The sequence below is a fragment of the Gallinula chloropus genome (genome assembly GCF_964237585.1).
Source record: "Gallinula chloropus genome assembly, chromosome: 1".
Taxonomy (NCBI): domain Eukaryota; kingdom Metazoa; phylum Chordata; class Aves; order Gruiformes; family Rallidae; genus Gallinula; species Gallinula chloropus.
Genome location: NC_140085.1, coordinates 46,151,386 through 46,162,106, shown reverse-complemented (window position 1 = coordinate 46,162,106; position 10,721 = coordinate 46,151,386). Strand labels below are relative to the sequence as shown.

At 42.8% G+C, this 10,721-nt stretch overlaps 1 protein-coding gene across 1 annotated transcript in view; it reads right to left on the bottom strand.

Moving 5' to 3' along the window:
* Positions 1–6,475: 6,475 nt before the first annotated feature.
* The window catches only part of IL17REL (interleukin 17 receptor E like), a gene marked incomplete at both ends in the record, with an annotated part of 46,027 nt that continues 41,781 nt past the window's right edge, over positions 6,476–10,721 (bottom strand). Inside the window, 3 exons of the mRNA XM_084262375.1 lie at positions 6,476–6,503; positions 7,481–7,535; positions 9,839–9,896. Coding sequence (XP_084118501.1) covers positions 6,476–6,503; positions 7,481–7,535; positions 9,839–9,896 — 141 coding nt within the window. The remainder of the gene's footprint in view (positions 6,504–7,480; positions 7,536–9,838; positions 9,897–10,721) is intronic.

Below are 10,721 nucleotides of genomic sequence, written 5' to 3'. Positions count from 1 at the left end.
GAGGACAAGAGAGAAAGAGGTAAACTCAACAAATTCCTTCATGCAAGAAAAGATCTCCAAAGCCATTCCTGGACTAAAGAAAGGCATAGGAACAAAGCTCCTACTCTGAACTTCAAGACCCCTACTCACAGAAGAAAAGTCAGAAGATCGCTTGTCAGCAAGGAACTCACATATGCTTCAGCTGTGAGGGTCTTTGGTTTGCCCCTGGCCTTTGCTGGACTTTGGGCATGCCACGAAAGCCTAATTCTCCCCCTCAAGGTATCAAATTCAAGAACTTGTGAGCTCATTTTCATGTGGAGGCCAGATGGAGCTGCAGTGCAGCAGCTCCCAGGAATGAAAATTAGGAAACAAAATTAAAAAGCAATGCAATCAGATGGCATCTGAAGGTTTTGCAGCAACAGTCAAAGGACATAAACAGAAATAAAACACTGGTTGGGTTTGAGTGTAGTTTTTATGGACAGCCTGGGAAGCCCTGATGAGAAGGGAAGTCTGGTGAGCTGGCCAGCAACAACTGTTTGGTGAACATTCTCCTGGCAGTAGAAGCAAATGAAGTCTGATCACCATGGATTTTACAATTAAAGGTAATCTGTAACATACCCTTAAGGAGCTAGAAATGTGCCAGTAGAAACAAACTTGGGAGTCAAAAAACGCCACAGAAGTCAGCTGCCTGACAACAGGCCAAAGGAGTTGAGTCAGGATAGATATTTATGAAAGTTTCTGCTCATCATTAACTCACAGAAATTTAAAGGAAAGCAGGAAGGATGCCTCAGCCTGAATCATGAAATAAGCTCACAGTGTCTGAAAGAAGAGACCCCAAATAAGGTAGCTCATTTGGCAGTGTCATACCTTCAATAAGCCAAGACAGAAAGAGCAAATTTGGGAAGCACAGCTCAAATAACCCTACAGAACATTCATCCAGAAAAAAGGCTGATGTTTTGTTTATACAGCGAGGTGAGGACAGATACAAGATTTCTGTCTGTGCTCTGACTTGTCCAGAGTAATTTACCCTCGGTCTGGAAACCACATTAATGCTGTGGTCAAAATGATCCATCCTACCTTTCAGTAAATCTCATGAGTTTTGGCATCTTCCCACACGACTGCAGTTCAGTGACTCCCAGGACTCTGACACACAGCCCTCTTAGAGCACGGACAGAAAAAGCTTGTGTGGTCCCGATATATTCTGAGATTCTCAGGCACTCATGGCTGTAAAGTTCACAGAATCACAGAATGATAAGGTTGGAAAAGACCTTTAAGTCCAACCATTCCCATCTTATGCTAAACCATATCCCTAAGTACCTGATCTACCTATCTTTTAAACACATCCAGGGTTGGTGACTCAACCACCTCCCTGGGCAGCCTGTTCCAGGCCCTGACAACTCTTTCAGGGAAGAATTTTTTCCTAATATCTAATCTGAACCAGCCCTGGCACAGCTTCATGCCATTTTCCCTTGTCCTATCTCCTGTTACTTGGCTGAAGAGACCATCGCCCACCTCTCTACAACCTCCCTTCAGGTAGTGGTAGGCAGTGATAACCTCTCCCCTCAGCCTCCTCTTCTCCAGGCTAAACATCCCCACCTCCCTCAGCATCTCTCCAGCCCCTTCACCAGCCTGGTTGCCCTTCTCTGGACACGCTCAAGGTCCTTCTTGTAGTGAGGGGCCCAGAACTGGACACAGCACTCAAGGTACATGAGTTTGACCTGAGCATGGCACAGGTAAGAAGCTGGGTGGGTAAAAGGATGCATCAATGGAACAAGCAGAACATTTAAGGATTTTATATTAGTATCTGCAGGCATACAGAGAACCACGTCTTCCAGGGTGAGGTGGCAACAGCCCACTTTGAAGGCCGGACTCTTGTAGATAAAATATCATTGAGTAGAAACTCCAGACCTAGGAAGAGATTCTGTATTTGACAAACAATGTGAATCAAGAGCAGAAGAGAAAGAGCCACCCCAGGCAAAGCTGACTGCCACAGAAGTTGAACACTGCAAGGGAGGACAAGATTAATGATCATATTAAGTAACTAAAGAAAGTGAAAGTTTGACTTCTAAAAATAAAAATAAACTGACTGTACTGTAAAAAAAGAAAGAAACAGATCTGTCAAGTGCCAGAACTTTTAAGAGGGAAAACGGTCAGGAAAGGACTATTAAAGATAGCTGGCCGTTGTGTAACTCAGTGTTTCTCCACTGATCTGAATCACACCTTTGCTTTGTCTCCCCACTGTTGGGACTATTACCACTAAAGAACAACAGCCTGTTTCCACACCCCTGCTAACTCATGCTCTGCACTTAGGAGCTGAGATGTAAGATGACTTGCTGAGGACCCAACAAACTGGGGGTTTTACTGTGTCAAGCTCTGAGCTCCCCAGTTCAAGAAAGACAGACAACTACTGGAGAGAGCCCAGCAGAGGCTACAAAGATGATGAGGGGACTGGAGCATCTCTTGTGTGAGGAAAGGCTGAGAGATGGGTCTGTTTAACTTCAAGAAGACTCAGATCGGATCTCAGCAACACTTATAAATATCTACAGGGCGAGTGTCAAGACCAGACACTTCTTGATGGTGCCTAGTGACAGAGCAAGGGGCAGCAGGCACAACCGGGTAGGGAAAATGTATGCACTGGATGCAGAGCAGTATGTGCCTGGTTGATCTCCAGTTGTGTTCCCATTTTACCTGGAGGTTCTGAATGAGAAGTAGGTCTGAGCCAGCAAAGTGAATCACACCAGGGGCTGGGTGGCTTCATCTCTCCATTCTCTCTCCTGCTTCACACTCCGTCCCCTCCAGTCCAGTAGTTTCTAGAATTCTTACTCCAGAACTGACCTTCAGTCACCATTCCTTCCAAATGTGAGCTAGTCATACTGACTGTGGCTTGGAGCAGAAGAAAACCATGAGAGAGGAGTAACAGCTCCCACTGCTGCAACTGGACTTGTTCCGGTGCTTCATTAACCACAGCAGCATCACATGTTTGCACTAAAAGGCTTCTGGATAAGAGGGAGAAAGTGTTTTCTTAATCCAGAAATGACCTGGAACAGGCTGCCCAGGGAGGTGGTCGAGTCACTATCCCTGGATATATTTAAAAGATGTGTAGATGAGGTCCTTAGGGATATGGTTGAGCATAGGACAGGAATGGTTGTACTACAAGAACTTACAGTGGGTGCAAGATAGATATAAGAGAGTCGCCAGCTTTTAAGGCCAGCTGTTAACAGGATATGAGCAAAGGGAATTTGCTCATTGAAACTTTTCACAGTAAATTGAAGCAGAGCCATTTTCTCCATTTTGCTAAGCACAGGGATGTGGTCTGGTTGTGGTGTCGCATTACAGTGCGGTCAATCTGCTTTCTAAGGAACTAACAGGAGAAGCACTTTCCACTCTCCCAAACCTGGCTCCCATCTGCCTGATACATGGGCCTGACTTTGTAGTACAAGGACTGACATCAGGAGTAAACTAACCCCACGGAAGTAGTCGTCATTTCTCTTCCCACTTACTTCCATGAAGCAGTGTATCCAAAGTCCAGAAAAGTGATGGGTCAGGAAGGCAGCCTGCAGAGCGCTGGACTAGACCTGCTGTGGCTGTTACTATGCCTTGGTACTCATGGGGATGTGGCAATTCAAGCACACCACTCAAGTATAACCAGCTACCAGGGAAAAGTATCCACTGCTTCAAGTAAAGGCATCCAAAACACTGCAGCAACACCGGCCTTGTTTCCCACACCAGACCCAACCACCAGACACCAGACCAATGCTCAGTATGTGCAAAGTGAAAACAGGTCTCTAAGTAAGTAGAGGCAAACTGCTGCTATGCATGTGGTAACCATAAATGTTAATTCCAGGTTTGCACAACACAGCAGACACAACTGAAAAACTTCTGAAGATGCTACCAGGAAGCACTGGTGCTTCGGCTGTACTTTAATGATATTCTGATATAGGCCAGCATCTTGAAAGAACTGGGACACTGATGCTTGATGGTGATAGTATGAATGTACATGTGAAATGAAAGCCAAGTAGCTGCAGGTTGTCTCAAAATAGGGCGATTGGACTGGACCCACAATAAGCAAGAAAGGAATTTCCAACTAGAGAGTCGAGGGTCTACAGAGTTACCCAAGTCTATAAGCAATCATGCTGGGGGTTTTTGCATTTGGCTGCTATTACAGCAACACTCACTTGTGAGCTGGTCAAAATTGCAAAACTATCGCATAGTTTGGGTGAGAAAAAGAAAACATTTCAATGGTCAGCAGGGTGAAATGACTGCTTTCAGGGTTGGGAAAGATTGGCATACCACCTTCTTGCAGGACCAGCCTACCATTGTTTAAAATGCTTTGTGAAAAAAATTTTTTAAAACCCCCAAAACCAACCCAGCTTCATTTTTGCAGCTGTTATGTGTTACATGTATATGAATGTCCAGTCACTATTTGCGAGAGCTGGAAGAGCTGGTCTCAGGTGGAGCAGGAGTTTTGTAACCAGCAGAGACTGTGTTTACCTGAAGCGGTGCATTAGAAACAGGACTCCCAAAGTCTGACTTGGGAGTCAATCAGAAAAGCTACCAGCCATTTGCTCACTACACACAGGCAGACCTGAGCCCATGCATGGAAATACCACCAGTGTTTATTTGCAAATGTTGCCATAAACAGGAATGTCCTAACAGTAAGCATCCAGGCTAAGTTGCCTCGGCTCTCTCTAAAACAAGTATCTAAGCAGAACAAAATACACTTGGGAAGTACCTGTCTCTGCTGTGGCCATCATGGGAGCCTAGGCTGTTACCTTTGAACGAACACTTTGCTTTTAGACAGTTTAAGGGACATGTCTGCTATGTTCCTCGTGCAAGCTTTCCTGTAAAACAGCACCAAAGTGATCAGGACCACTTCTGGTCGGTCCCCTTTTTATTTCCATTGCTATAGCCAAGAGGAGAAGATAAACTGCAAGAGATTCAGTGTCTGTGCAGCAGGAACAGGATCTTATTACTGAAAGCATCCAGCTTCAGTATAGCTGTTGCTGTTTCAGGACCTCACATGAGCTTATCACTGGAGGTGTTTTTTGTCTTGGCTGCCCTTAAGATTTCAGATCCCGCCACACCGGTATAATTTCAATTTGTTTTAGCACTGTTATAAAAATCACACATCAGAAATCAACTTTTCCCCCAGAAAAGATTTTTCCACTGGAAGGAAGAGGAGAGCCATGTTATGATGTTCCCTCAGTTGAGTGGCTGAATGTCTTGTTTCTGGCTGCAGTCTGGAGGGTATTAAAGGAAAAGCAGATGTCTGAAGAGATCAGTGCTTCTATTTCACAACCAGAGCAAGTAACTTTACGAAAGCTGCCTTGACGTCTCTGGCTTTTGGAGCTATAGCACTGTTTGGCATAAGAATACATCTAATAGATGTGCAGCCTCCACAGTGAAGCTTTTATATCAAAGGAGCCAAGCAGAATTTGTCCTCTTTGAGGCACCTCAAAAAACCTGTGTTTCAACACAACAGATATGTTTGTCACACCATGTTTATCTCCTGGGAATTGCTCTTTTGAAGTCTTGAAACAAAAAACACAATCAGATGGAAAATATTTTTTATTGATCAACTTCTTGTTCCAGACCCTCACTTCCCACCCAGACTCCTGATCCCACATGAGCAATTCCATATGGTTTCAGGATTTGCTATTAATCATCTTTTAGCTGACTTTATTTCCTTGTTACACAACAGGAAGTAAGGATGTTTGATAGGAGTGTTCAGTGAAATAAAGGCCAAACGTTTGATAATCAGTACAGCCTGTAATAGTCTCAACAACTGAGTATAAATACTGATATCTGGGGGAAAAGAAAAGAAAAAAACACCCTCAATTTTTGCCACTAAACTGCTTTCCTTCTAGGCTGGGATCTAGACAGATTGAAATAACTATCAAACCAAAGCCATTTACCTCCTCAAACAAATAGGAAGGTTAGCTCCAAGTCAAATACAAAGGCAAACACAGAAAGCAGTTGTTAGATATATTTAAGGAATATGGTCCGTCATGGTGAGATCATCAGAATGGCATCCGAAAACAAAGGAAATGACACAGAAGAATATGGTAACAAAACTTCATACTTCATTTCTAAAAACCTTTTGCTTATGGTTTAAAAACGAAGGTTACAAATAAGAAAATCTTAAATATTTGTTCTATAGGTGCACAAGGTACTTTGAAAGTACTTGTAGCTCATAGCATATTGTATATAAAATATTAATTTAGAAGGAAAATGTGAACTTGATTTTTCTAGCTAAATTATCTAAGACATGTTTTGTTTTGAAATACTAGGAAGTGAGGGATCACAATCCAGCTTCATTTGGACATGTTAGAATAGGCTTAACTTGCTAAATTCTTCATTCATGAGAATAATCCCACAGTAATTAGTAGACACTACTAATATGAGAGATGGCCAGTTAGATAAGATTTACAAGTTACACCAAAATATAACTTCATGTTGAGAAGATACTAAGGACCTTGAAAGTGCGTTGTTAAATTCAATGCAAGGAATGCACACTCTTCATTCTAGGAGAAAAAGAGAAGAGGAAAGAAGATTGACTTTTGTTTTTTCTCTGAAGTGTGAGTTCATTGCGGTCATAGAGAGTTGGAGTTAAAAACCAATCTTAATATTTGCCTACAGCTTGCAGACTTGATTGTCACAGTCCGACCATCACTCATGTGAACAAAATAACAAAAATTAACCAAGATACTTTATTCTGAATGGTATCTTCTGCCAAAGGAGAAGCCAAAGACTGCCTCAAAGCCAATATGGCAGCCTCTCAACCACTTGACTTGCACAACTTCTGCAAGGCTGCATCTTTTCCCCATCTTTGATGAAGAGCTATTCAGAGCATCTCTACTCTCTCTGGAGTTGTAGGTTGCTCCCACTACTCTAGGTTGCCTCTGAAAATGTATCCTTAAAGGAAGAGCTTTTGTAAGGGCTCGAGGTCTACCAAATAATACCTCCATGAGCTGCATTAATTACTGATTTGTTACCAACCCAGGAATAAGTGTTTTGCAAAGGACAGTGGGAATGAAAAGAAGCACTGGAATAGCTGAGCAGACACGTTTGAGTGAGAGCACAGAGGGGACTGATCTACCTGCAAATGGCAGGGAGAAGGCAGGGGGTAGGAGCTAATAATATCAATGTCATGCTCAGCAAATCTGAGATCATTCCAGGGCTCTTGAAGGTTCTCTTGTTACTTTATAAACTTCTCACTTCCTCTGGTTATTTGTCTCCCTTTGTCCTCTCTCTGGCAACAAGGCAGTTACATCTGATGCTACACTGCACTGTGGTACAACAGAGAGGGAGCCCGAGGAGAGAGAGCACGGGAGCAAGAGATGTCTTCAGGGGGACAAGGAAGGGGACAGACAGGAACCTGGTATTCCCGCTGGCTTGTACATGAAATGAATTCAGACATTGCTTCTGTTCTTTAGAGAGGCTAATGATAAGTTTTCAGGATGAACAACACTCTACGATGTCAAAGACGTTGGATGGATACCTGTGTGTCATGTCCTTCGCGGGGTTTCCATCACCGTACGTCTGACCACGAAAACCTAGAATCATAGATATGGGGTCATTACTGGAATCTTGATTTTGAGTAACATGATACCTGCAAGTAAATCATGGGTCTTTTAGACACAGAGAGGCTGCTTGGTATCTCTTCCAGTGATACTTAGTGTAAATCACTATTTTACGCAGATGTATGCAGTCCACACTGTATGCTTTTTTCCTCATGCCAGCATGAGATGATTTCTCGTTCACTTTGGCATTTTGTACAGTGCAAACTGTCACAAATCATGAAAAAAAAAAATCTTAGTTTTAACATTCCCTGTGCCTCTACATGGACTGTTTTTCTTTAACACCTCTTCAGTTCAAACACGATGGCCTTCCAGTGCAAGAATCACCCTTGGTGACACTGTCTTTAAGACACATTCTTCATCTCCTGATTTTAAAAAGCTAGTGCTTGAGAAAGTATCTCTGTTGTGGAAAATAAGCATTTCATGATAGGAGATTCCTTAGTAGTAATGCTATTATTGTTACATTAAAAATCTTACACATGGCAAGCAGTTGATGGCTCCTGACACATCATTAAGAACACAGGAATCACAGCAATGAATCAGACCCACCCAGGTCAGTGTCCCATCTCTGACACTGACTCAGAAGGAAGTTTCAAGGAACCCCTCCTGGTCAGCTGACAGAGATGGAGTTATCCACCTGCTAATTACCCCAAAAATATAAAGTATGGCACAATCTGTGAAGCAGGAGGTTCATATCCACTGTACAACATGGTCATCATGTTCCAGGATTCTTGATACGTGCAGAGTTCCTCCCATATTTTTCCTGAATCTCCACAAATTCTTGATCAGAACAAAAACTTGTGACAAAAAGTTCCACATTTAAATCAAATACGGTGCCCAAAAAAGATATTTAGTTAGGTTTTGGTGCTGTACCATTTTTTGTTTAATACATAAACCCAACCTCCCCTACTATAAGGTAGAGGGGAATTCCCAGGCTCCTAACTCTGGAGCCTTTCACTAGTTTATATGATTTCATCATACCCTTTGCATTTGTTAGAAGGAAAATGTGAATACATCCAGACTGCATGAATCACCACGCTCTGATTATTTAATTGATTCATTTTGAGTTGGCTTGTTATGAGTTTTTAAGTGGAGAAGAAACCTGAAGTAGCATTATGCAAGTGTTTGCACAAAGAACTACATTTAGACTGCAAATTCAAGCTCCCTCCTTTTTAGTATCAGGCTCCAAAATCTGAAGCTATAGTTAACTGACAGGTATTTTTAGACAGCAGAGAAAATCTGCCATAGAAATCACAACATTTACAATGAACTGGAAGGAAAGGTTGTGTGTGTGGGCTTGGGGAGGTGTTTTTGGCACCGAGTCTCCTCTCAGCTTAACTCCTTTTACATTTTTCATTTCTGAACCAGTCACTCCACTTACGCACTCTTCACATTAAACCCCACAGCCTTAGTTCAGTCTGAACTCACTAACTTCTACAATGCCTTAATTACAAGGCTTGGATACTGTAGAACATTCTGACTGTGTGAGCGTATCTGAACTCAACTCAAATCAGTAATATCCTCCCCATACTTCTGCAATTGAGGGAAGTATCACTGTCCTGTTAGCAGTGGTAGGGAGTTAACAGTAGGGCTGTGTTGCAATCACTACATAGAACCATAGAATCACAGAAAGGTTTGGGTTGGAAGGGACCTCAAGGTTCATTTAGTTCCAACCCCCCTGCCATGGGCAGGACACCCTCCACTGGACCAGGCTGCCCAAAGCAGCCTGGCCTTGAACACTACCAGGGAAGGGCAACCACAGCTTCTCTGGGCAGCCTGTGCCAGGGCCTCACCACCCTCACAGGGAAGAATTTCTTCCTAATGTCTAATCTGAATCTCCCCTCTTTTAGTTTAAACCCTTTACCTCCTGTTCTACCACTGCACTCCCTGATAAACAGTCCCTCTCCAGCTTTCCTGTAGGCCCTGGACAGCACTGTGTGCCTGCTTGCCAAGGACTGTTTTAACTGATTACGTCACGTATGGACTGTGGTAAATACAGGTGTGGCGTGCAGAGCTTAGCCCTGGATGGAAATTTCACAGAAGCAGCAGAGAAAACAGCCAGACACACAGGCTGCCTTTACAGTAGCTAATTAAAAGCTAGCTGAGATATCTAAGTGCATTGTCTGTAAAGCAAGCTGAGCGTATCTAGCTACATGCAGACATCTACCTTCAGTTGGGTGAACCCCACCTCAGTTTCCCACTGTAAACGCACTTCACCTGAGATGCTTTCTTCTGTACAGTCAAGACCTAATTCTTCTTTTGTTGTCATTCATACTTACCACAGTGGGTATCACAGATCTGCAGTGGAACTGAATAATCTACATCTGTCCTCCAGCCCTTTTAAAAGAAAGAAATGAGGCTTATTCCCCTTTCAGCAGAACTTTTACTAAACACTTGTGTTGGCAAAGTGAGATTGCTTTATTAGTTTACTCAAGCATGACTGCATTTTTTAATCTCCTTTTAAATAAATACATATGGAGACTGCTGGTCTAGCATATATTTAGTAAGTTGCAATCACTTTTGGGTTTCTGAGTGACAAAACTTATCAGATTTTTCAAGTTGGGGCTTTTTGGGGCGTGGGGAGAACTGTGTTGTGACAGATAATGTCTTATTTACAAAATAAATAATTTGTTCAGGAAAACACCCATTTTGACACCAAATCTGACATTTCACTAGGGAAAGAAAAACAGCTCTCATTACCCAGAAGGCTATTGCCAATCTCCCTTTCATCTTGCCCCTTTCTTTCTAACAGCAGAAAGTGAAGTTGACAAGGACCTTCCAGGACAGCTGCTGGAGCCTCACAGCTCTGGCTGTCCATCTCCCCTGCCCCAGCATCTGCTGAGGACACCCTGAGAGGAACAAACCTACCAGCTTGATGATCATTTACTACTAATGTTGTCTTAATTAAGTCGAGCTGCGGAAATCGTGTGCAATAATGTCAGAAATAATTTGCTCAGCTCTACTTTCAGGAGTGCTAATTCTGGCACACCATGCGCTCACCGTGCTGTTTGCTTTATGTCTAACCTTTCCCTTTGAAAAATTCTTCTATGATTTACTCAGATCCTTTGATACACTGGAACTTTTGATTCCAAAAGAACACATAAAGACAGGATTAACAATATCCTGATGATATTCCTTTATCTGCCATTGACAAAGGAGCTA